The sequence below is a fragment of the Lytechinus pictus genome, chromosome 11, assembly GCF_037042905.1.
Source record: "Lytechinus pictus isolate F3 Inbred chromosome 11, Lp3.0, whole genome shotgun sequence".
Taxonomy (NCBI): Eukaryota; Metazoa; Echinodermata; class Echinoidea; order Temnopleuroida; family Toxopneustidae; genus Lytechinus; species Lytechinus pictus.
This window is the reverse complement of record NC_087255.1, coordinates 10,256,102-10,283,239: the sequence shown is the minus strand read 5'-3', so window position 1 is coordinate 10,283,239 and position 27,138 is coordinate 10,256,102. Positions and strand designations below refer to the sequence as shown.

The 27,138-nt window shown below is 38.5% G+C and overlaps 1 protein-coding gene across 1 annotated transcript; it reads right to left on the bottom strand.

Moving 5' to 3' along the window:
* Nucleotides 1-408: 408 nt before the first annotated feature.
* Nucleotides 409-26,823, bottom strand: LOC129270783 (uncharacterized). The gene is made up of 14 exons (XM_064106682.1): nucleotides 26,383-26,823; nucleotides 24,261-24,388; nucleotides 21,503-21,647; nucleotides 19,420-19,523; nucleotides 17,534-17,673; nucleotides 15,067-16,183; nucleotides 13,995-14,162; nucleotides 11,883-12,145; nucleotides 10,534-10,622; nucleotides 9,992-10,120; nucleotides 8,422-8,531; nucleotides 7,802-7,857; nucleotides 6,782-6,952; nucleotides 409-6,123 (listed from the first exon to the last, which is right to left on the bottom strand). The coding sequence occupies exons 1-14, from the start codon at nucleotides 26,491-26,493 to the stop codon at nucleotides 6,065-6,067; spliced, it is 2,790 nt and encodes a 929-aa protein (XP_063962752.1). The 5' UTR covers nucleotides 26,494-26,823; the 3' UTR covers nucleotides 409-6,064.
* Nucleotides 26,824-27,138: the final 315 nt, after the last annotated feature.

The following is a 27,138-nucleotide window of genomic DNA, read 5'->3' as shown; positions in this document are numbered from 1 at the left end:
TTGTGAAAAATAAGCGAAACTTTAAAATGTCATAACTTTCTTATTTTACATCAAATTTTGATGAAATTTTCAGTGTTATGCTTGTTGGATTTTTCTCTTTTTATTCAAATCAACTTTTTGTTGGGGTGGACTTGTCCTTTAAGCATGTGATGATACCATTCAGGTTGATGTAAACAAAGATACACAATCATGTGAATAATGAGCATCATTGACCACCTTTTTTAGTTCGCCAATGCCCAATAACACAATTATTTGCCCTCAAAAAAGTAATAATTAAGGTCAAAAGCATAATGGCATAATTTGACATGAAAATCATAAGTTGGCAGCTCTGCACACGCCCTCATTCAGTTTATATATCCCCAATGTCACACACATGCTTACACAATAAAATACACTGGATACTGATAGTTTATGTGAATATCAAGTAAATAAATTCATTGTCGAAACTTCAACATCAAGAATATTAAAACACATCTTTTCTGCCAATGCCAAATGATTCTTTCCAGGTATTATCAAACGTTTATAAGTTTTGGGGTCCATTTTGTAAAGACTTAACAATAATGGTGAATTCGTCATTATGGTAACTACCATGGAAGCCTGGATTGTGATTGGGTGCTGGGACTTGTTACCATGGTAATTGTCATAATGACATATTTACTAACTCTTTAAAGGGTAAGTCCATCCCAACAAAAAGTTGATTTGAATAAAAAGAGAAAAATCTATCAAGCAAAACACTGAAAATATGATCAAAATCTGATGTAAAATACGGTTATGACATTTCAAAGTTTCCCTTAGTTTCACAAAACAGTTATATGCACATCCTGGTTGGTATGCAAGTGAGGAGACTGATGACATCCACTCACTATTTCTTTTGTATTTGATTACATGAAATATTCTAATTTTCTCCTCATTGCCAAGTGAAACAACAATTAATTCCTCCCTGAACATGTGGAATTAGCATTTTTCACTACTACATAGTTCACTCAAGTTGGTCCTTGTAAAATATGTAGGAAATGAAATATTGTTTAATTCAAACAATAAAAAGCAAAATAGATAGTGAGTGAGGGGCAACGACTATCTCATTTGCATGTCTTTGAGTGGTGCACATAATTATTTTGAGAAAAATAAGCAACACTTCAAAATTTCATAACTTTCTTATTTCACATCTGATTTTGATGATATTTTCAGTGTCATGCTTGTTGGATTTTTCTCTTTTTATTCAAATCAACTTTTTGTTGGGGTGGACTTGTCTTTTAAGAGACATGTCCCTGGACAGATTAATCTGTATTGGAAGTGAACCTTATGAAGCACACTGATAAAATACTAAAACTTTCAATGACAGTTTGGGCCACATCTGAATTGTGTTTTAAAAAGCATATTGCAATTCCTCTCACAAGACATGAGTTGTGGGCTAAGCTTTGGACTAAAAATGCCCTTGTTTGATTTCTTTTCCCCCTTTTATTCAAACCAACTTGTTGGGGGTGGATCGGATCTTTTAAAACCAATATTGGTACCTCCTGGATCTATCACATTCCAGCATTTGAAGAAATTTAAATTATTTAATACTCTTTGGATACGAAAGGGTTAAGAACTGCACCTGACGCGCATGCTGCAAATGATATACCAGACCAATATCCAAGTGCAATGTTTCATATATAGCATTAAAATATAAAGTTAACATAGATTCAATAATATAGTGAGAATAATTAGAATTACTCATGACATCAAATTCATAGTGCAAGGATGAAATCGAATTAAAAAAGCGTTCAGTCAATAAATAAAATATAGTCAAATAATTTATAATCTACATCAAATTCTGACGATGATTTGAAATCAGTATAATTCTGAAATCAAGATTGAAAGGACAATAATGAATACAGTTAAAACCTGTGCTTCTAAATTTCAACCACAGCAATAAATAATCAGTTTAAGTATTTTGGAGTGTAATATTAAATGAACAATGTTTGGAAGTGTCATAAGGAAAGGTGGCACAATGGCACTAAGTTTACCTTATCTTGTTTACAGAGTGAAAAATTACAGTGTGACCCATGCCTTTGAAACTAGGGGACTGTTTCATGAAAGCTGTCGGCACCGACAAGTTGATTTTCTCTAACAGTTACCATAAAAACTGTCAGAGGCAAGTGCCTCTCAGACGATCAAAACCAAGGATTTCACTGATATTGTCAGCTCTGACAATTCATTCAGTGCTGACAACTTTCATGAAATGGCCTCTGTTTACGATAACTATCACAATCTTCAAATATCTTTTTATTTCAAATTTGACACTGATGACGGGAATACAATCTCTTCACTGATTTGTTCTTTTTTGTGGGATGCAATGTGAAGTTTTGATAACAATTATATTTCTATCACAAGCACCGTTTCAAAACAGGAGGTGCAGGAAAGGATTTGTAGATGTCGTCCACAAACAGAGGCATATAAAGACATGACTCCTGGGGGGCGTTTCATCAACATTTCTGTCCGACAAGTTGTCAGATCTGACATCTTTCCTTGATTTTGATTGGCTGAGAAGCACTTTAACTATGGTAACTGTCGGATAAAATGGGACTTGTCGGATAAAACGTCCGACAAGTCCTTTCATGAAACGTTCCCCTGGGGGGCGTTTCATCAACATTTCTGTCCGACAAGTTGTCAGATCTGACATCTCTCCTTGATTTTGATTGGCTGAGAAGCACTGTAACTATGGTAACTGTCGGATAAAATGGGACTTGTCGGATAAAACGTCTGACATGTCCTTTCATGAAATGCTCCCCAGGAACAAATTCATGAAGTTGGGCCCATCCCAACTAACCAATATCAGATCGAGGGTTTCAATCAAGTGCAAATTTTCGTTCGGAAAAAAGCATGATGTAGAAATGCAATTTCTTGTTCATTTTTACACATGATATTCTGTTGGTTCAAATGGTTCTTAAGTTATCGCAAGAGCAAGACATTTGAATTTGAAGTAAAAACCACCTTACACCTTTCAAACAGTAACCCAGACCATTCTCATTTGTGCACACACAAATAAAGTTTGAAGTTGATCCCTCAGAAGGGATCCAAGTCATCGTTCTTGCAATAAACTATAGCAATCATGAGAAAAACATTTTTTCAGGTATATCAAAATAAAATGACCTTTGCAATTTTCAAACTTGCTATTACAAAAATGTTATCAGATCATTGTCAGTCAAATATGCACACATGAAACAAGTTTGAAGTTGTTCTCTCATGGGTCTTAGCATTAGCGAGATATGTGAGAATGCATGGATGGACAGATGGCCTGAAAACATAATGCTCCTGGCATCCATCTACGGTGGGCAAGGCATTATAACATAAAAGTTACATTAAATACTTAATTGAAGATTTCCATACTAAAACCAATTAAAGAGAGAGCCTCATCATTCATATAAAAACAAAATAAAACAAGGAAAGCACAGCAAATTTAGTTGCCTAATCAAACTCACTCATAGACAAGAAAGCAGTTAATAGAATTTGAAAACTTTGAAATACCCGAATAGTCTCCTTGACTGGTATTATGTGAAATGTCAAAATATTTTGACATAATATTCTGCGTGTCTCATAGAGTCTTAACAGACGTATACCAAATAGATTCGATTTATTTACGTCTGGGATGGTCCTTTAATGTCACCATCCAAAAAACTTGACCAGGGCTCGAACCTGGAACTTCTGCATCAATCTGTAACTTTCCCTAGGGATGTTGACGATTTAAAAACATGACCTCATATAAATGCTTACTCTTGAATAGTTTAAAATCTAGATACCTTGTCATCTTCTTAGTATCTACTATTAATGCTTGTCTTAAATTTCTAGCAAAGATTCAATAATTCAATAATAATTGGATTATTATTCCAGCATTCAAATCTTACGATAGTGAGGTGGCATTACAATTTTTACATCCAATGATTTTTAGTGCAAATTTAAAGTAATCAATGAGCAGATGAAGAAATAAAAAGCGGCAATATCAGTTAAGACAACGAATAAATCAACCTCAGGGGCCCGTCTTACAAAGACTTGCGATTGATCCGATCAATCGCAACTATGGAAAGTCAACAAAGTCAAAAATAAAATGCATGTTTGCTCAAATTTTTTTTCTAGATAATATGAATGTATATCCATAATTTCATCGATTTCTTGACAGTTCAGTGCATTCTCCTTTGTTTACAAAGGACATTTTGCACATTTCATGTATAAAAAAATTATGACACTGATGGATTACCATAGATCAATCGTAACTCTTTGTAAGACGGGGCCCTGATATTACACACAATGTTATATGTGTAAATTGCCCATTGGTATACACCTGCTTCATGATATTTTCTGCCATCCCACATGGCCCAATTGCCGTTATGCCATGAACCTTTTTGTCTAATTTCCACTCCGACTTTGCCCAGTTTGTCTATTATCCACTTGGGCTAGCACCATTTAGTCTAAATGCTTAAGGGAATCGTTAATATATCCAATTATATTTGATAACGTTCAAAATGACTAGAAGATGAAGTGGAAATGACAGCAGACCAACTGCTTGTATACCTGTGCCCAAAACCCGAGAAACCTAGGACAGCTATCCATAGAGATCCAAATTGAAGTTCACATGAAGGAATGACTTCCTGTGTATATAATACACACATTTAAAACAAGCAATGATTGAATTTTTGTCTAGGCTCAAATCTTTACCAGAGAGTTAAAAACATGGTTGTGGGCTGATATTTTCAACGCCTTTGATGGACATGATAGAAAAGATGATCTTTAAATTTTATAATTTTGTTTGCCCATTGCTTTAAAATGGATTATAAAAACTTGTATAATTGATTTCTTCAAAGATCAATGCATATATGATTATTGAAATTATCTAATTATGATAATTTATGCATTCAATTTCTTTTCTGCAAAAATCACATAAGGAACCCCCATAAAATAATCATTTTTAGTCTAATCCATGAGTTGTCACTCATTCAATATTATAAAAAATCTGATTGTAGAACTTTGAGATATCAATTGAAATCTCACAAAATATTTTACCTAATTAAAATAGGAAAAAAAAACACCGATCAAGCTCTGTCCTTGGAACTTCATTAGCATGTGTAAAAAGCGGAGCAATTAAGAGATAGCGCCCTACCCATCAGGAAAACATGTTAAAATGTTAGCTGTACATAATGTTTTGGTGACTGGATCAGGTTCAGCCAAATCCTTAAACCAGTGGAGTGTTTCATGATGCATATTGTCAGTGATTTTCTCTGACAAATTTGCTATGAGCCAATCAGATGCAAGGATTTCAGTAGCTTATAATGGTTGTCAAAGAAAATCAATTATTTGTGTCATGAAATGTTCTCATGGAATCCCTGATTTTTTTTTTTACATGCGGTGGGTAGGTTTGTTCACTCTAAGAACGTGATTCCTTTGAAGACTTTCCTTCAGAGTGCTATCTAGACTATCCTCAAAATTAAAATTCTGATAAAAGAAGACTGTTCAAGGAGCCTTCCAGAAATACCCTGCAGATGTTACAAGAAAATAATCAGATTCAGATCTTTGAAGATCCATCAGGAGGGTCACAAAAGCGAATCTTTATATAGTCTGAAAGACAACCTTGAAAAATCCTACAGGCTCTTATACAGAATATCGTGAAGATGCTCTTGAAGAATGTCTCTGACTTTCTTGATGATCCTTTTGAATGCAATATTGTAGAGTCTGAGGATATTCTTAAAAACATTGATATATGCGGCAAGCCCTTCTTACAGAATATTGTGAAGATACTCTTGAAATATACCTCCTCAAGTTTCTTGACAATCCTTCCGAACAAAATCTTGAAGGGTCTGAAGAAATTCTTACCAACCTATGAAGATTTCTTCGATGCTATCCCAAAGGCATTCTCCTCAAGAAAAATCTAATCTCTGATGACAGTTCAAAGGTCTTCCGAACATCCTGTGCCAGTTACCTGAAGGAATCTCTCATTATCCCAAGATTTAGATTCCTTCCATGCTGTCCTGAGGACTTTCCAATAAAGATTCAGATGATGATCCTTCAGAAGACAGATCTGAAGAATGCTTCACGTCAGGACAATAGCAACATAATGGAGAGGATCTAAAAGCTTGGTCAGTGAACGATCTGAAAAGAGTAAAGAAATAGTTACAATAAACATAGAAACAATCTAAAATTGAGCTTGAATGAAATCCAATAAAATGACTATTCGAGTCTCTGTATCATATTGCAAGAAGGTAGAGAAAGTGAAATTTTCCCCCAGATTTTTTTCCTTCTAATTTTGAGGCTTCTTTCATGCCAAATGACTATATATGTATGAAGGCATCCCTTCCTCCATTACTATTATGTGTTTTGAACTTGGTTGGCACAGATGTGTTTCCTCACAACAAAATCAGACAAAAGACAGGCAAAAAAAAAGGTCAAGAAAATGGGGGGGGGGGGATCATCAAAATTTGTGACTTTTCTATTTCTTATTTTACAATTAAAATGATTAAAAACAGGTATTAGAAATCCTAAAGAATCAGCAAACAAAAATTTTAATGAAAATTCGTTAAAGGTTGTATTCCAGAATGAATTTTAAAGTCAAGTATGCTTCATAATGATAAAATGCTGGTCAGACTTGCAAGCATTCTTCAATTTTTTTCAATATTCCTCACCCCAGCAAAGTTTCAAGGCAAACATCTCAAAACAGTAAAACACCAACAATGAGGTATATATCCAATTTCTTGAGAAATGGGGAATCGAATATGCTTTTAAAACAAAAAGTCACAGCATTTAGACTTACTCTTGAAGACCGCCTCATTGGTAAGTACGTGTACCCCCTTGGTGTGGGCTTGAGGTATGGCCCATCTTCTCTGTATCCTTTGACATAGAGCTCTTCCAGGATTCCAGACCTTGCACAGCTGGGCTTGGTCAAACTCCTGCAGGGATTCCACCTCAAATGTCTGGTACTGACCTACACAGATGAAGGAAAAGAGATAGTTATTGAATTCAAGGGAATATATTATGGTCCATTTCATCTGAAGCTGTTGACATGGTGCTCTGCCAAGGGTCAAGACCTTGCACAGCTGGGCTTGGTCAAACTCCTGCAGGGATTCCACCTCAAATGTCTGGTACTGAGCCTAACAGACGAGGGAAAAAAGATAGTAAAAAATACAATGGCAGGTTCATGCATATTTTATTCCAAGGTTGTTGAAATCTTACTGTTCTAGGGTTCTAGACCTTGGACAGCTGGGCTTGCTCAAACTTATGGTCTTGATAACCTCCCCCCCCCTCACACTTTCACCACAGTATGTGACCATCCACCACTAGATATACAATCAGTCACTAAAATAAATTGTGAGAATGTTATTATGTAACATAAACCTGTTTCAAAGTTTCAAACGATACCTAGTTTGTCAAATTTGATCACCAATAACCTGTATAAGTCAAGTACTTGATTTAATGACGAATTTCACTGAGAACTGTTAAGAATGAGACAAAGTGGTCTGAAGTTTGGGGCTCTCTCCAAAGTGGAATGTGCATACTGTGCAATCTGGGTCAAACTTCAAGAAGTACAGAAAAAAAATTAGGTCTAAGAAACCTTGTCATCTGTTTTTTTGTTTAACTAACAACTTCAAATTTAGACAGGCTTAAGGGAGACACCGTATCTCTTTTATATGAGCTTATTTGATAAAAATGTTATGTTTGGATACCAAATTACCATTTCAGTTAATAACAGAAAAAATGCCTGGTGACTTATTGCTGGTTTTGAGGTTACGGATCACACATGAACAGTACTTTGGACTGAGATATATAGCCATACCTGTTTTGAGGTTCCATGCAAACTTGAATCCAGTCTGGTACATCTGTGGAGTGTCACTGTGGAAAGATAAATTACAGCAGTATATCGGTTGTGCACGAATATTTATACATCGTTTAATAGTATTACAAAGAGAGGCAGGAAGATTAAATAACCAGCCAAACTGCAATTTCAAACTTCAATTTTCAATTGATAAACTTCAAACTTGAATCTTCACTTGTAGTGACAATAATCGCTACAAATTTGTTGATATCAGAGCAATGTCATCAAATCGGCTTAGAAAGTTTTAAGTATTGCACAAAAGGCATCATTGCGGACTGGTAACATAGATAACATGAATATTATTAGTTGTCCAATAAATGTATACCATAAATAAAACCTCTCTATAAGGACCACAAAAAGAGGTGTTCATGAACAGGTTCCTGTCAGACACATTTCAATGTAGAATAATATTTAGGGGGAACCAAAATTATGGTCTTTATACAGGTGGTCATTCAATAGGTTTGATAATACAAATGCCAACCATTATCAATATAAGCAAAGGAATTTCTTCTTGTCAATATAAGAGTGGAATTTATTCTAGAATATTTCGTCAGGCAATACAAAACAAAAATATCACTTACTTTGCGGGGTCATCCTCGAACTCGAAGACATCTTTGGGTTTCTTGGGCTCCGGCCAGGCACGCACAAGGCACTTGATCATCACTACAACATTGCAGGAATCAGCACACACCTGGGGAATATTTCACAAAACATATATGGTCAGTGAATTTCACAGACTAATTGTTACAAGCTATTGTAAATCCTTGCATCTGACTGGTTGAGAGCAAATTAGTCAGTGAAAGTCACTGATAAACTTTTCATGACACACTCCCTTGGGAGCATTTCACAAAACATATATGGTCAGTGAATTTCACAAACTAGTTGTTACAAGCTACTGTAAATCCTTGCATCCGATTGGCTGAGAGCACGGAAGTCAGTGAAAGTCACTGATAAAACTAATGACACACACTACCTGAAAAGCATTTCATGAAACATATAGTCGGTGATATTCAGAAAATTGTTATATACAGTTGTGCTCAAAAGTTAGTGAACCCCACCACAAAATGCACATGTTCATGCTGAGCGTTGAATGCTGACAACACCCTAATGTTCTGCAAACCCAGAGAAACAAACTTTGTTATAACATGGCAGAACTTGATAACTTTAAATATGTTCATTTTCTGGTGGGGTTCTCTAACTTTTGAGCACCACTTTATGTTACGGCAAATCCTTGCATCTGATTGGCTAAGAGCAATTAAATCTGTAAAAATCATCAAAACTTTCAAATTCAGTGAAAAATAATTGACATTTCAAAACTTTTCATGAAATGCTTCCCTGCCATGTAAGATGGGTAAAATGCAGACTCTGGTAAAAAATGAACGTGACACATGACTCTGAAAAGATGTCTCCTAAAGCATATCTCTCTTGGAGGAGATCTTTCTGGAGGACAAGTCTTCCGGTAGACACATTCAATTCAATGCAATTCAATTTAACCACAAGAAAAGACTATATTAAACAAGTTTGAAGATTTAGAATGGGAGCAACAGGTAATTCTCGCGATCAACAATAATAGCAAGTTCTCTGATGTACATGTAGCTCACACTGTTAACTTGTATGACCCAGTAACTTCCGTTACCTTGAAGGTAAGACTAGTATTCATCAAGACAGATAACACAAGTAGCAATATAAGAGGAGATTGAGAATGCAGAGAAAACTAGACTAGCTACGGTACAAGTAGACTGTAAGTTGTTGGGTCACACATCAATGAACAAGAAATGGAATTTCTTCTTCAGTGTGCAAAGTGAATGGCAAATTCAAGCCATGCACTTCATCCGGGAACTTTTTGGTTATTGCCGGAAAGGAGAATTGGCAGCATGTCATTCAGAAATTATCACCACTTGCAATAGGCAACAACTTTCCTCATCTCATACCTCATCAGTATGGCCGTTAATCCATGACGTCAGAGTATACAATTCAAGTAGGGGGGGGGGTGAATCACTGTTCACCCCTCCCCCTTGAACAATAGGTTCACCCACTTGGATTTATGCCAGTGCTCATCAACATTCAGCACCATCATGACATCAGAAACGGGGAGGGGGAGGGGGGGGGGTATTTTCACTTGAAGTAGGCACATCCTATTGTTTTACTTACATCTAGTACTTGCATATCATAGTCGGTGAAAGCAATGTAGCGTCGACCCCAAGGGGCCACTGTTCGGATAGCTTCACACATGTAATGCTCAGCATCCATAGTCAGCTGCTTTACCTCCACAAACGGACCCTGCGGAGGGGAAAAAAGTCGATCATGAAAGTTTGTCTTGGTTTCTCTCTGATGAGGTATGTAAAATGAGTAGGGCCTACACTTTAATCATGTGTAAATATTAGTGTTGAATAAGGAGAAAACAGCATAATCATCATCAAGCCATTACTGAAATAATCAAGAATATTTCAATCAGAATCATAGCAATGATATCATTATCAATCATCTGAACCATCTTTACGAACATCATTATTATCTTGTAAATTCTTCTCCTCCTCCCCTTAATCATCATCACTGCCACCACCACCACCCCCACCCCCACCACCATCATTATCATCATCATTATCATCATCATCCTCCTCATCATCATCCTCCTCCTCCTCCTCATCCTCCTCCTCATCTTTACATCCTTTATACCATAAGGCTCATCTTACTTCTTGTGGAAGATTCCGATTGGCTGGTAACATTCTCATATTGTTGGACCCAACTACAGTCAAAGGTAGCATACTGTGATAATCAAAACCTGTATACAAAAAGAGGAATCAAACCTAGAATTCAGATATTTTGTCTTGGAACAGCAGTATCAAATCAAACTAAAGACCAATACACGCATGCAAGACAATATGCATGCTGCCACACTGTTCAAATAGAGTACCGAAGTATGATTTCAGTTGCCATGGTGTCATGGTGGGCTGGTTCTATACAGAGTCACAGGTGATGATCGCCTGTACACATTTGTATGACTTTGGCTCGCCTGAAAAATAGGTTGCAAGAGATCAAATTCCGATAGCAGCCTTTTTCTCGTATGAGAAACACACGCTTTCATTCGGCGGGTACATTTGTTTAGAACCATGCTGTCATGACACCATGGCAACTGACATCATCGCTTCGGTACTCTTTATAAAAGCTTTCTGAAAAGAGTAATCCTTCTGCTTAAAACTTCCAAGAAAGAAGAAAAAAAGCATATTCAGAGGGGAAAAAAATCACCTGGACACTGTTTCATAAAAGCTTGTGATTGTTACAACTCTGCAAATACCATGATTTTGACTGCTTTTCCTCTCTCGACATAATCAGGAGGTGAATGAACTCAAAATGGGTTACACTTCCATCTTCCTATGATTTTCCATGGGTTTCTCATTCATGAACAACTGACCCCGTCTTACAAAGAGTTACGATTGATCCGATCAATCGTAGCTCTATGGAAATCCATCAGTGTCACAATTTTTTCTATAGGAGATTGGTACAATGTCTTTTGTAAACAAAGAGAAGCACAGTGAATTTTCAAGAAAACAATGAATGCATATATACATCATAGTTGGAAAATATTTGGAACAAACACGCATAATACATGTTGACGTTGCTGGCCGTCCATAGTTGCGATTGATTGGATCAATCGTAACTCTTTGTAAGACGGGGCCCTGCTCTCCATCCAGCAACAGACAGAATAAGTGAACCTTTAGAGCTGGGCTGATGGTCAGCCATGGAGTAGTGGTAATCACCATCATTATTTTTCTCCCTCTCCTGATCTTCCTCCTCCTCAGCAATGTAATCAACATTTTTATCATCATTCTCCTCCTTCTCCAGCTCTTCCTCCCTTTTCTTCTATTCCTCTTGACGATCAATCTCCATCGTTGTCAATATCATCATCCTTCTCCTCCTCCCCCTTCTTCCATATCCCTCCTTGTCCTCCCCGTCATCAACTACTTTCATCATCAAATTTCTCCTTTCTTCATCATCACACATCCATGCATTAAATAAAAAAAGAAATCATTTCGAAACTTACTATCACTTTCTATAGGTTCCTCAATCGGGAACAACCGCTCCATATAGCGGCGGACGGAATAGGTGAACCTTTGGAGCTTGCAGGTGCATTCTCTGATGGTGCTCCGGCCGCTGCCCTGGGAGTGGTAGTCAAAGATCCCATGATGGTAAGGGCAGGTGTGGTCGATCTCGCTGCCGATGTCGTCCTTGTCGTTGACATCGTTGAGACGATGGAAGGAGATGGAGCTGCAGGTGCTCCAGTTGTCACCTGGGAGCCGACTGTGCCTGAAACACAATGAAATAGAAGAGAGTCAGGAGATCATGGTGGCATGCCAACTTTCAAGGAAACATGTCATGGACTGAGTAATGCAGCTATTAGTTGTAACATGCAACTCTTGACCCCGGAAATGGTGCGCCATGGGCGAGTCATGTCCCGCTCACTGATGACTCACAGTGCTCATAAAAGCAAAAAGTCAATCATGTTTATGACGTTCGTCGTTGGTCAGTCAAGTACTCTGTATATGGTGCATCGGAGGTGTGTCCACGTTGATACATCTGAGTCATTTTCACTGACTGAGGGTGCGTCATGTACCATAAATGTCCGACTCACATTGGGACAATGGCGCACCATTCCAAGGGGTCAAGTGTTCTACCCTATTCTTGGTATAATAATATAATTCTCTTTTACTCCAATGCCCAGCTGGGGCCAGTTTCATAAAGAGTTACAACTGTTGTAACTTTGCCATTATGGCATCTACCATAGCAACAGGACTCAGCAGCCAATGAAATCAAGGTTACCATGGTAGTTGCCATAAACCCTAAACAGGCCCCTGCTTGTATATACATGCTGTCTACTTATTTTTTATGACAAATGTTTGATTCATAAACAATTCATTTTACTTTACAGACTAAGTGGTGTTAGACCAAATGGATGTAGACAAAATGGCTAAAGCCTAAATGGGGATTGGATGAAATGGAACATAGGCCAAGAGACAATTAGAAGAAATGGTTATAGGATGAACTTGTAGAGAAAATGGGATTAGGCCATTTGGGATGAGCCCAAACAGACAGTAGACATAGGGGCCCAAATTCTGAAGTCAGGGTTTAACCCTATCTAGGCCCCCCCTTGAGATCTCAGCCGTCGACCGCGCGATCACGCCGAAAATTGGCACGCAGGTTGTATGGGATATAATCTACAAAATTATATAGTAATTTATTTCATGCGAATTGTTATTAAGTAATTATGCTAATTTATGCGTAATTAGTATGCGAAATCACTTTTTCTTCTAACTCCACAAATAAAGCTCAAAATGTTCAAATTTTGGCATAGAAACTCTTTTTGGTATTCTTAGCAAGTTTACATGAACAAAATTGTGATATCAGATCAATTTCTTATGTAGTATATTGTTTTTTGCAATTTCTTATGTATTTCTTTGTTTTTTGGACCCTTTGTTTTTCATTGTTTTTTTCAATGAAATTCGTTGGGGACTCCTCTAAGATCATTAACAGCATAAAATACATACATTTAGACCAGCAAAACTAAAAATAATGATACATTTATGATTTTTGGTTGAAAACACAACTTTGTACACGAAATCACGTTTTTGAGCAATTTTTGGTCCGACATGCACTTACATAACGTCGCGTAATTTCGGAACCGCATACCCAGGTGACGCAAAATTGGTCTCAAAAGTTGCGCAAGACTTGAAAGTAAAAAAATTGCACGGCGAAAATATCGCGCAACTCGTTGAGGGGGGGCCTCGGAGGCCCCCCCCCCCCCCCCCCGGCCTAGATAGGGTTAACTTAGACCATGGTCTAACCCTGTGCTAAAATTATGGAAAGCCAAAAATGTCAAAATTGTCCTTATAATGTATGTTTCTTTTGTTTACTGTGCTCATTCCTAACTCTTGGATGGTGGAGAAAGTCATCTAATTCATCCTTCCAAAACAGTTAAGAAAGATTTGAGAGATAAAACGGGCTGACACATTGAAGTTAGAGATTTATGCCACTATTGGCTATCCATAGTTAAACCACAACTTCAAACCAGAGTTGAAAATAAACCGGACTTCAGAATTGGGGCCAGTGGATGTAGACTAATCAGCAATTCAATAGAAAAGCAATCGGTCAGCCTTACCGACTTAATGGAGTTTGACTCCATCGACTGGGCGTGGGGCAATTGCTGGTAGGCGGGCTGAAGTCATCACTTTCTAGACTACGAGGTGAGAGACCATGGCAGCCTAGATGTGCATCATACAGACCTGTCATGTGCTTGGAGCTGCTCTCTGCAATCTGGTGATGATACCTGGCACAGAATTGGGGCAGAATGATATGATAATGATGGGTCGTTCCATCGGATTACGGCACAAAGTTACAAGATGTCAATGTGACAGAGGTATCAACCTCCTTCTCCTTCCTTTTTTTTTTTTTACTCATATTCCTTATTACTTTTTCCCTCATCTCTTCCTTTTCTCTTCCTCCTTTCCATCCGAATTACCTATTAACTATCCTAATTTATTCTGAATGATCTGGTTTGACCATTTATTAAGAAATGCGGTCCAGGTTGTTTGCCCCCCCCCCCCCCCCCCCCGTTTCATGTAATTTGTCAACTTTGAATAGATATTCTTGTTTTCATTCCCTGCTTATTCTTCATATTCTGTTTTCCTTCTTATACTGATTATTTCCTGTTTGTTTTGGTATTAATGTACAGTGTATATTGTTACAAATTTCTCACTAGTTTTTAAATATTTATTTCATATGTAATTGTATATTAAATTGTACTTCTTTGCATTGTCAATAATCCAACTGTCATGGTTGCAATGAATTACTTAATAAATAAACCCTTTCATTTCACAATAAATATCGGTTCTAAGATCAGATGTGGCTAAGTTTTGATGTGTTAATGTGAGAAAGGACTCTTATCATAGTAATCCATGTTTTATTTTGAAATTTTGTAAGGATTTTGTGCAGATCACACTATTTTTTTAACCTCTGTTACATGGACATCACATTATATCAGAGGCAATAGACTCTCAGGACTGAAATTGCCTTTTATCATGTTTGAGAAGTAAGATACCTTGGATCTTCCTAGGATGGAATAAACCTACCTGTGGGCAAAGGATTGCAATGCGATCAACTGTACCTAAAAGTAAATGTAATAAGCAATATCTGAAAGCAATAATCTGTTGTACACCTGTAACGAAATGTACCTGGATTCTGGGTCCAATGCGTATGAGTGAGGGACATGCCTAGGACTGCCCTGCAGAGGATGAGGGTTGCCAATCTTGGGTATTGCATTTGTAGAAGATGAGGTTAAGGTGATGCATATTTCTGAAGGATTTGGAGCACACTTGGATTGCACAGTTTTGTTATGGTCACTAGGTGAGACAAGCTTCTCAGATGAAGTAGATGCTTCGTGCTCAGGTGAAGCTACAAGAGTTCTGTTTGATGCATTAGGTGTCAAGGATAAGCGTACGCTAGAAGAGTCTGAAACTTTGGAATGTGTGCCTTCCTTGTGTGGCACAGGGGTCTTTGGTAATCTGCTGCCATCAGTGACGTCCACATCAGCCGATGATGTACTCTCGCAGTCTGTCTCCTGTGTAGTCGGGAGGTCGACTGTCCTTGTGGTTAGTTCCTGAGGGGTTGGACTGAATGGACTTTTTCCTGAATGTCCCTGAAGTACTTTGGTTTGTTTTGCAAACTCGCAGAGGTCTGCTCCTTCAAATTCCTCTTCATCAAGGATGTCAAGAAAATCTCTTGAGCTGATAACCGAAGGGGAACTGCTCCTAGGAGCTTGAAGACCACTCGCAAGACGTATGCCCAGGAGGAGATCCTCCGAGTCCGAGCTCTCGTCATCAAGGCCGAAGTTGCAGAAGTCGGTGATGGCAGTGGAAGACTGTGAATAAATAGGCACTGTACTGATGTCGTGTCTCCGGTCCGAGCTGTTGCGCTCGTCCCCCGGAGCAAATCCCTGAGAGTTGGTGGAGGAGGAGTGTAACCAGTCCCTACAGCGACTTCCTCCACCACGTATCGAGCCTACATCTGATGCACGCGTTGCGAAGGATCTTGCTGAACTGTTTCCTGGAGAGTACAGGCTGCTGCAAGGTGATCCTTTGCCAAGGCTGACAGCGAGGGCTATGATGGAATAACCTGTATTGAGTACTGTGACCCCGTCCTTTGAAAGGCTGTGTTTTGGGGAGAAGGACGGAAAGGGTGGGGCAAGTTCATATTTGGTGTGGACCGCGAAGCCATGCTTCAAGCATGTCGGTGCTGCTGGAGTAGGAAGTTCCTCCTGGAATTCTGGAGGCAACCAACCTGGGTTGAAACCTGTGCAAAATAACATAGTAAAGCAACAGGCATAAAATGATATCGTGTGCATGACAACTGGAAGTGGTGAGCTATATAAAATACTACGGGCCTTTCAAACAGCCCCCTTGTGGGGAGTATTATTATTTTGGGACAAAGTTAGATTTGTTTGTTTGAATAACTGATTGATTCATTTATCATTTCAGTCATTAATTGGTTTCCTAACTACAATGTAAATTAACTAATTATTTTTATTATTTATCATTATTACAATTTCTTTTTTGGGGGTGTTAGTAAGAGCATGTTTTGTTATCAGAAGATAAACATTCTGCTATGTCAGATTTGTACTTGATGCACAAACAACTAGAGCCATGGTCATAGGAAGCGGGAAGAATAAAGGTGTCAGGCTGGGTGTGAGAGTCAATAGCAAACAAATATTTTACAAGAGAAAATCTCATATGTCAGATGTTCTTGAGGTGGCGACAACAGGGGCATTGTCAGATGAACATATAGTATTAAATAGGGTAATGGGGAGGGAAGACATGTTCGGGGGGGGGGGGGGGGGGGGGGAGGGCCGAAAAGTAACAACTTGCCGCTGTGTTGGAGTGTAGGTGAAGTCGAGGTAGAAAAATTGCAGAGATGGGGAGGGAATAGATGCAAGAGTTTAATTGTGGAGATCAGGGGCCCGTCTTACAAAGAGTTACGATTGATCCAATCAATCGTAACTCTATTCCATCACTGTCATAATTTTTTCTACAGAAAATTTGCACTATGTCCTTTGTAAACAAAGAGAAGCACAGTGAATTTTCAAGAAAAAAATGAATGCAAGAATATACATCATAGTTAGAAAATATTTTGAACAAACATGGATAATAGATATTGACGTTGCTGGCTTTCCATAGTTGTGATTGATCGGATCAATTGCAACTCTTTGTAAGACGTGGCCCAGGCAAAAAATTATTTCGGAGGCTAATTTCCACAACTGATCGCCTAAATCTGCAACATTGGATAAACTTAAAATCTGAAAATTTGTGTACAAAACAAACAGAGAGTTGTCAACAAAATCAGCCATTTTAAAGCAAGTTTGCCAATTTGAGGATCCCAATAGAATGTACAACAAGACTTTTTAAACGTCCCTAACTGGTAACTGGCTCATTTCTTTACCGATTTTGATGAAACTTGTCCTCTCATTTTACTCTTTCAAACAATGTTGCTTCTTCTCTTGGGTATTGGTTTCCTTTAAACACAGCAGTGTATGGGGAATTTTGCAGGTTCTTTTTTATTGTCAGGGGCTCTTTGGGGCATTTTGGGGACAGAACCGCCCCAAGATTCCAAGTTTTTTTTTTCTCTGGTCACCATGGCTTGTATTACCTGAAGAGAAACCAGTTGCTATGTCTGATGTGTACTTGAGGTGGAGACAGTGTGGACAAGGTTCCGTGGATGGCACTGCTGTTATGGTCACATAACATAGCAGCTTCTCCTCGTCTAACAGTGGTTTGGTCGAGGTGGAACTGGTATAAGACAAATATGGAAAAAAGGAATGGATGTGTAGATTATATAACATTCTAAGCACCCACTTCATCAAATACAACTTCCAGGTGCGTGTTTCACAAATCTGTTCATAAACTACAAGCAACTTTACAAACGGCTGGTGATCCTTTCTTATGGTAAATGATATAATAGTAATTGTAAATTCATATTGCGCAATTTCTATATGTATATACTCAACTGCGCATTACAATAATGTTATTATCACCCCGACTATATCCATGCTGCCTGCAGGTGCTCTGGCATTCGAGGAATTTCTCTTCATGCCCATTCACCTCACCTGGGTTGAGTGCAGCACAATGTGGGTAAATTTTTTGCTGAAGGAAATATACAGTATTATTCCCAGAGGTGTTGATTTGGTTCCTAAGGAAGGGTCACCAGTCGTTCGTAAAGTCGCTCTTAACTTACAAACAGCTTTTTGAGACACCCACCTGGGGGCCGTTTCATAAAGCTGTTCGTAAGTTAAGAACGACTGGTCAACCTTTCTTACGCGCTTAACCATCGCCAATTAACATAGATCTACCATTTAGTTTACCACAAGAAAGGATCACCAGTCATTCTTAAAGTCGCTCTTAACTTACGAACAGCTTTTTGAGACACCCACCAGCTGTGGTAACAATCATAGATTGAGTTAGAGCTGAATCCAACAAAATTACCAACCAAGTGTTTGTAAAAGATAATTATGTGATCCATTGATTCAGGAGCAAAAAATGATTGCTCAATAGTCCAGTCATTATTTGAAGTAAAAAAAAAACCCTCAGAGAAACTCCTGCTGAAGTAAATTTAGTAGTTTTGGCCTTATAAATAAAGCATTGTAACATAGAAAACAAAAGTTAAAAAGAAATGTATGTGGTGGAAAGTGTTATAATACAGAAAAATGCCCCAAAATCGCATGTATAGTATAAGTATCATTACTGAATTTGTAGACTAGTACAAGTGTAAACTTAATTTGCACAAATGGCAAGCAAATATAGATCGCATAACCATGGATTCGCAGGCTGGTATAGTGCAAAATTGGTGTCAAAAGATATTTGAAACTTGTTAAAAATTAAGTAAACTACCGAGTCTCCTGCTTGCCTGTTGCTGGCATATCGCATGAAACATACTTAAACTCTGTAAGGTTCATGTGCCACTGCAGCAATAAATGTACAGAAAATTGTAGCACATAGTATACAAATATACCAGGCTTTGATTAAGTATAGCGGGAATTACTTGTCCGAGGTTGGACTGGCATTAGTAAGTAATTTTGCCAGTGCATCTCAGGATGAATAATTTCCTCTACATTTTCGAAATAAAGGCCTGGTATATGTTTTATATCCTACATTTAATAAGTTAGAACAATAGGTCTTGATAATCTAGTTTATAATTGTACTCGTAGTTCATACTTTTTTAGATTGATAGCGTGCTGCACTGACCGACCTACTTTTCCTGAAGCCACTAGCTCATCGGAACGTGGATTTGTGCTTGCGCCATCCCTTCACAGGACTTGCCTGGTAGAGAAATCTCGCTGACCAGTGCACCCAAGAGATTGCATGATCATTGACATCACGGAATGGTAAATTTTCTTCAGTGGGCATTTCATTTTCAACATCATCGCAAAATAGTGGAAATATATTCGGTCACATGATGCTATTCAAACCAATCAGCATACAGGATATACTTTATGTTGGATATAAGAAGAATTATTCCATTCACAGCACATTACTTACCACCCATACACCATGACTTTAGTACTATCACTGGGCCAACTACATATAGCTATGTAGAGATCTTGTTGGATTTCTTCCTCTCCAAACAGTCCAACCTCAGAAACCTTACAAACAAAGAAATCATACCAAAGAAATCATACAACACTTCAATGAAATAGCAAATATCAAATAAATTTTCATACAAATTGTACCCAAATACACTGGACTATATTGTCTGGTTATGTCACTGGAATATGGATGAGGCCTTTCTGAGGTGGCTGAAGAAGGGGTGTTGGAATATATTCTTAAAAATATACTAGCGTTACTAGAAAGTGTAAGAATTAAAATTGATTTTGTGAGGGGTGCTAAGAACTAGTAAGAAGTCTATCTATTGTGTCAAGAGACATGGCAGGAAATAATATTTTTCATTTATATTGTTTATATTTTCACTTTACATTGTACATTTCAAGAGCTTCAGGGGCTAATCAACCTAAGCACCCACTTCTTTTTTTCACTGGCAACTACATGAAGGACCACATTCCCTCCACCCTTCCCCAAGACTCCATTCCCTTGACTATCGGTCAAATATCAGCAGTTCTTAGCTTTGCCCTATTGCTATGCTCTTTTCAGCCTGAAGGCAAGCAAGATGAAAATCCAGGGATATTCTATAATGGTAATTTACAGCAACATATTTGCCAGGATGGATAGGGTGGAAACAGATGCAATATAAATGTTAATAACTTTGTTACTCTTTCAAATTCTTTTTTTCTCTTATCATGGACTAATAAAAAAATGCCCCATCTTACAAAGAGTTGCGATTGATCCGATCAATCATTACTATGGACGGCCAGCAACGTCAACATCTTAAATACAAATTATAAATGCACCATTCTCTTGACGAATCAGTGTGATTCTCTTTGTTTACTATTAAGGAGATTGTGTAAGTTTTCTGTAGAAAAAAAAAAATATCATGGTATGGATGGATTTCCATACAGTTGAGATTGATTGGATCAATCGTAACTCTTTGTAAGACGGGGCCCTGATGTGCATACTTAAATAATGTCACACTTAAAAATTAAGAGAAAGAGAAACAGAGAGGGAGTGAGGGTCATTGGGTTTACAAAAATCTGTGGGCTTTGTGTGGTAAAGTACGGAAAAGTAGTTGCTTTGATGTCAAATAATATCTCCATGGTTTTGCTGTGATCCAGCAGTCTTTTATGAGTAGGAATGGCCCTGCATTTGGAGAATGGTGGTAGATTACAGTGTGGATTAGTGGTGTTTTGGTTGTAGTTAAGCAGTTTTTGCTCAAACACAATACTCATATCCTGTCACGAATTGATCAAAGAGGATCTTGTCCAGAAGAGGGTTTATTGTCGCAGTGTCCGCTATTGTTTGTCTATTGTTTTCGGCTGCTGTCCATCATCTCCTAAACTACAAACCAATACTCATTCCTTGCTAAAACAATCCAGACACCAGTGTACCTATCAGATCTTCTGGAGGTGTAGAGATCATTGTAAACCCGGTCTTCGTTCAAGGAATGTCAGCCAGTTGCAAGAAGTTCGAGTGAAGAGGTCCTGGGGTGACAGATCCTTTTTTGTTGCAGGTCCCCGTTTTTGGAATTCACTCTCGAAGGTTTCCATGGCAAAGAAGAATAGTGTAGTAGCTTTCATGGTACACCATGCATCTTTCTTGGGCAAGTGTTGGTACTGAAAAGGACCACCCAACTACACTAGAATTCACTCCTGTCGGACATTAAATCTTGCAAGTCAACAGAGCTCTTCTACAACAAATAAAAGACTCACCTTATGAAGCACGCATTTGCCCAACTTTTGTGGGATTACTTTGACTACCAATTTTAACTGATTGTGTAATTTTTCTTTTCAATTTGTTCAATTTCTATGTATTCATTGATTTCATTTTCTGTATTGTAATGTTGTCTTATGTTAATTGGGTGCATTAAGTGTCATTATCTACATGCACATATATGTGTGCTATATGAATCTTAAATTATCATTATTATTATTACTAAACCACATACATGTAACCACATAAAGCCCACAGATTTGTCTACCCCAAAATGAACACTTTTCAAAACAATACCCACCTTTTCCATAGTTTGGTAATGGTTGAATCGCCACCAGTGGAGTTGATAGATGTAGACAGGAAAGGCTGTGTGTTCGTCCGTGTCTACATTGAGTGTGTAAGAGAGGACAAAGTTGCCATCCTTGCTGAACCCCAAGAAGACATGTCTGCAATGACATACACATCAAGGATAATTATGAAAATAATAAAGGAATAGCATGCCCTCGGTTCTCACTGTTGAAGTAGATTAAATGGTTAAAGATAAATGCCAGATGTGGTAACGATCTCAAAATGAGTTCAAACAAAATCCAATAAACTGACCACCCAACAGTTACAATGTATGTGCCAACTGGCTCTGGGAAAAACTGTAATTGCTGTAAAAGGGGCAAAATAGGCATGGAATTCAATAAAATGTTTGGTATTTTTCCAAGCAATATCAATCCATTGTCCCACATACATGTATACAGTTGGAAGCAAAATTATTCAACCCCCCTCTAATTTTTGACATTCTGTCATAAATAATAACATTGCAACTGCAGATTGTTACTGAACCATTAAGATAGTTAGCAGACAGTTAATTACTAAAAAATACCAGAGAAAATAAATCAAAATTTACTTCATAGTTCATCCGAAATTGCAATTTGCGCACAAAAAGCATGTTGCAAAATTATTCAACCCCCTATATTATACACAAGAAAGGAATGTATAAATAATGACAATTTTAAAGCCAGTGCATATATTTTGAGGTGAATGTTGATTTCATTTATCCTCCACATGAAACTGGAATCCTTATATGCACAACAAATAAGTTGTAACGTCATTCAACCCAGATGGGTGTGTCTTTTAGTACTTTGTGCAGCATCCATTGGTTGCAATGGCCTCCTGCACACGAAATGAATAGCCTCTCACAAGCTTCTCACAACGCTCCTTGGAGATTTTGGCCCACTCCTCTTGCACAATGGTCTCAAGGTCAGCGATGCTTGTAGGTCTACGTGCTGCAAGTTTTCTTCAGATCACAACACAAATTCTTGATTGGGTTTAGGTCTGGAGACTGTGATGGCCATTCAAGGACCTTCCATGCTTTCTTCTCCAGCCAGGCCTTTGTAGATTTGGAGCTGTGCTTGAGGTCGTTGTCCTGCTGGAATGTCCAATGATGTCCAAGCTTCAACTTCTTTAAAGATGGGTTGACATTCTTTGCTAGAATATCCTGGTACCTGACAGAATCTATGATGCCTTCAATAAACTGGAGATTCCCAGCGCCAGTAGAAGCAAAGAACCCCCACAGCATCACAGACCCTCCCCCATGCTTCACAGTAGGGAGAGTGTTCTTCTCTTTGCACGCTTCATTCTTCCTGCGCCACGCGTATCGTTGATCCATAGGACCAAAGAGCTCCAGCTTGGTTTCATCAGTCCAGAGAACATTGTCCCGGAACTTCTGTAGCTTTGTCAGGTTGGTTCTAGCAAACTGGAGGCAACATTTCTTGTGATGTGGCTTCAGAAGTGATATGTGTCTAGGGACCCTTGCCCTCAGGCCTTCAGCATGAAGTGTGCGGTGCACTGTGTGCACAGAAACCTCAGTGCCCCCTTTAGCCCGGGCCTTTAGCCAAGCCCTTTTTACAGCTCCTTTGCTGCATTGAATTCACCTCTAAACATGTGCACATGGCTTGTCATTTGTCATTATTAATGTATTATCCCTGTATATTAATAGGGGGTTGAATAATTTTGCCACCTGCTTTTTATGTGAAAGCTGCAATTTAGAATAGACTGGGAATTAAATCTGGATTTTTTTCTCTGGTATTCAATTGTAATTAACTATCTTTGTTTTAACTACTTAAATGATTTAGTAACAATCTGCAGTTTCAACATCATTTAATTCCCCAAAATGTCGAAAATGTGAGGGGGGTTGAATAATTTTGCTGCCAACTGTACCTTTTTGTGTTAGTGATCATCAGAATTATCGGTTTTCAGCTAAGACTTCATGATTTCACAAAGTTAAGTTTATTTCAATGTACCAGATCTAGATCTATGGTGGCAATTAACCTTGATTTCAAAGACTTTCTCATGAAATGATTGTTTGCTGCAACTACTTTTTTTTACCTTTAAGTTCTGATGGGCTTGCTGCCTCTCTGGAGGGTCTTAGCAAAGAGGAAAGATTACGTTTAGAGATTTGCATGAGGTGATATGATGGTGACCTTTTATGATAAGGGTATATGACCCCGTGTTGCTCTTATTTTAGAACTCAAAGATTCATGAACTAATGACAATAATTTTTCCATTATCATACAAAGAACATTTCACAATGAGATTTTATGATCCGAAGGAAAGCTACTACTTTGTGTAAAATACATGTAGGAGGTACATCTAAACCAACTCAGTCACTAAATGAGGGTAAGACTCGGTGAGTATTAGATCAATTGCAGTGATGACCAAAAGGTAATCAGACCAAATTGATTATCAACCAAATGGGTTTATTCCATGTGGTATGAGACTATCTGAGGAGACTCAATTGCTTGTTGACAAAGGGTGTATAAACCTATGGGTGTAAATGTGTATGTGATTTTTTATGTATGTTTATTGTGTGAGCCTTTCGTTGATGCTTTTTAGCATTTATTTAATTCAATATTTGTATTTCATTTTATTTCATAATAGTACCTTTAAGCCTCAAACACAAGCAAATGCTGCTTTTAACAGGTCTTTGGGTCATTTATCTGTATTTACTGAGCATTTTCTTGAAATAGATTTACCAAATAAATTGAGTTGCATTGAAAATGAATACTCACCCTTCCTCAGTAAGATAGCGATCATTGATGATGGCTTTGAGGGGTATACCAAGACGGCCGGGGATCTTGCCGAAGAGAGACCGGCACACTGGGTACGTCTGTCTGGTGGGTTGCAAACATCCTCTCAGCTGAATCAGGGATTCAAAACAATTTTTCTTCATTAGTTTGTTTAATTGAGAAAAATATTTCAAGAGGGTGCCTGTGCAGTAATATTCAGCAAAGCATCAAGAGTACCGACCGAAGCATGATGTCAGTTGCCATGGTGTCATGGCGGGCTGGTTCTAAACAGAGTCGCACCTGACGGGGTCTGTACACATTGGCGGGCTGTTTCTATCACACGGTTTGCGTGCTGTCGCCAAGCGAAAGCCAATGAAATCAAGATGGCGACGTAAACACGGTGGCAAGTTTTCCCTGTCTTTTAATAACATTTTTCTTGTTTTTTGAATGAATTCTTGGTTAAAAATGAAATCAATATCGTAGAAATGTCGGAAATGAAGTTGTATCCAATGATTTAGGGCTAGATCTTTATTCTTGAAGAAGGAAAGTAGAAATGTCGGGGGCAAAAGTTTCAGGTTTTTGGGTGGTACACGCAGATGAATGGGAAGCAATTCCTGGCTCTGTTAGCTAGTTTATGATTTTACTATGTTATGATATTACCTTGTTCTCAGTTATATCTCCATGTGTGGCAAAATAAGGGTGGCAAATTTGGGATTGTCCCAGAAAACAAGGATATCCTCATAAACCAAGACAAATCATGTCTTGATAAATTGAGATTGCCCTTATCTATTGGGACAGTTTCTCTTCACTTACCCCTGCGGGACATGCACGACAAAAAAGAAGGCTTCAAAAATATAAAGTGTCCGGACACCCGACCCCTCATCGAGGCACAGACTGGAACTTCAAAAAACGAAAAGTTCTCTCCTTCTACCCCCGTCTTGATCAGCCATTTTTGTTATGAATCGTAACAAAATGGCCGATCGAGACTGGGGTAGAAGGAGAGAACTTTTCGTTTTTTTGAAGTTCCAGTCTGTGCCTCGTTGTCAGGAAACTGCCACTCGTTAGACCTTCATCCATATAATCGTGGTAAGTGCATAATTTCTGTTTTCACAATTCATTTGGAGAAATATTTAGATCATAAATCACACTAGTCCCGTGAGTATGGTCAAATACACGGTAAGCTCCTGGGCTCCCGCCCACTGCGCGGGCGGGAGTTCCCTGGGTTAGGTATACTGTTCAAAATCTTATTGCATGTTATCAATTAACCCAGTCTCGATCGGCCATTTTGTTACAATTCATTACAAAAATGGCCGATCGAGAAGGGGGTAGAAGGAGAGAACTTTTCGTTTTTTGAGTTTCCAGTCTGTGCCCAGATGTCAGGAAACTGCCACTCGTTAGACCTTCATCCATATAATCGTGGTAAGTGCATAATTTCTGTTTTCACAATTCATTTGGAGAAATATTTAGACCATAAATCACCCTAGTCCTGTGAGTATGGTAAAATACACGGTAAGCCCCGGCCCTGGGCTCCCGGCCGCTGCGCGGGCGGGAGCTCCCTGGGTTAGTTATCATCAGTAGAGGTGCACGGCCAATATGGGAGACTCTCTCCAATAGGCATGATAGGGGAGACAATCTCCCACATTGGAGACTTGCTTTGCAAAAGGACAAAAGAAACAACACCAACAAAAGCATGATTTTTTCCACCCAAAATTTTGTCTCACTGAGGTCAGAAGCCCATTTGTTTTGTGTGTGATTGACAACAAAAATCCTTATCAAAACAATTAACAAAAGTAGACGGTGAAAAGGGGTAATTTTTCATGAGGAATCTGCTTATCACATTTTTATTTGCCGACAAGGTAATCCTTTTGCAGCAAATGTAAACAAAGGAAATTGGTCTCCAAAACTGGAGACTGTCTCTGAAATTGGATACCCAAATTCTTTACAAAAGTCTCTGATATTGGACTCTTTGGAGATAATCTCCCAGAGTCCCACATTGGAGACAAGACAGTCTCCAAATCCAGGCAATATTAACCGTGCGCCTCTACTCTAGTCTAGGCTCTACTGATCATTATCAATCAGTTTCTTTCGAACTAAAATATGAATAAATTTTGGTTAAATAGTATACCTCACGCATACGAAGCCTTTGAGTGACATTGAAAGATGGTCGAACCACTTTCCTAGTGTTCGTCAAACACGGAAAACCCTTCACTTTGCGACCTGTCATTTTCTGCGACATGGTTTCAGCGAGACGACTGTAGCTGTCGGCACAAGCCGGACCTTTTGGCGTACAAGTCAGACAATTCTCGCTCAGGCCCTTCCCTGTTCACCGAGCGTTTGCACAAGACGATCTAGTGATGAGTATTTTAGGAATCCTGAATGCTCTCTCCTGAATAAATAGGTCAGATCTAAAGCGTTAGATCATCTTGAATCTACTGATGAATAAAAGTATATTTTTATTCAGCACAAAGTCATATTTCTATCTAAATTTATACCACAATTATTGACTTGTTTGGGTCGTCGAGCTCGAGTGAATTGTCAATCGCAGAAGAAAAATCTCGAGATTCTCGAGAATTTTTCTCTAGAAGACCCCCTAGCTATGCTAAAAATAAGTTGCCAATTTCAAGGGGGGGGGGGCCTTCGGAGGAAAGACTTTCAAAACCTCCCTTTTTTTTTCCATTCCTCATGTTCGAATTAGACCTCTAAACACGAGTATCAAGGGAGTTTTGTAGAGGCACCAAATTCAAGAGAAATTAACATGACATTATCAGAAATATAAGACCTAATAAGTATATGGAGAACCTGGCTGATCCTGATCTGTTTGCAGGGCCGTAGCCAGAAGCATTTTGTTGGGGGGGGGGGGGGGTGTACCAGCTAAATTTGC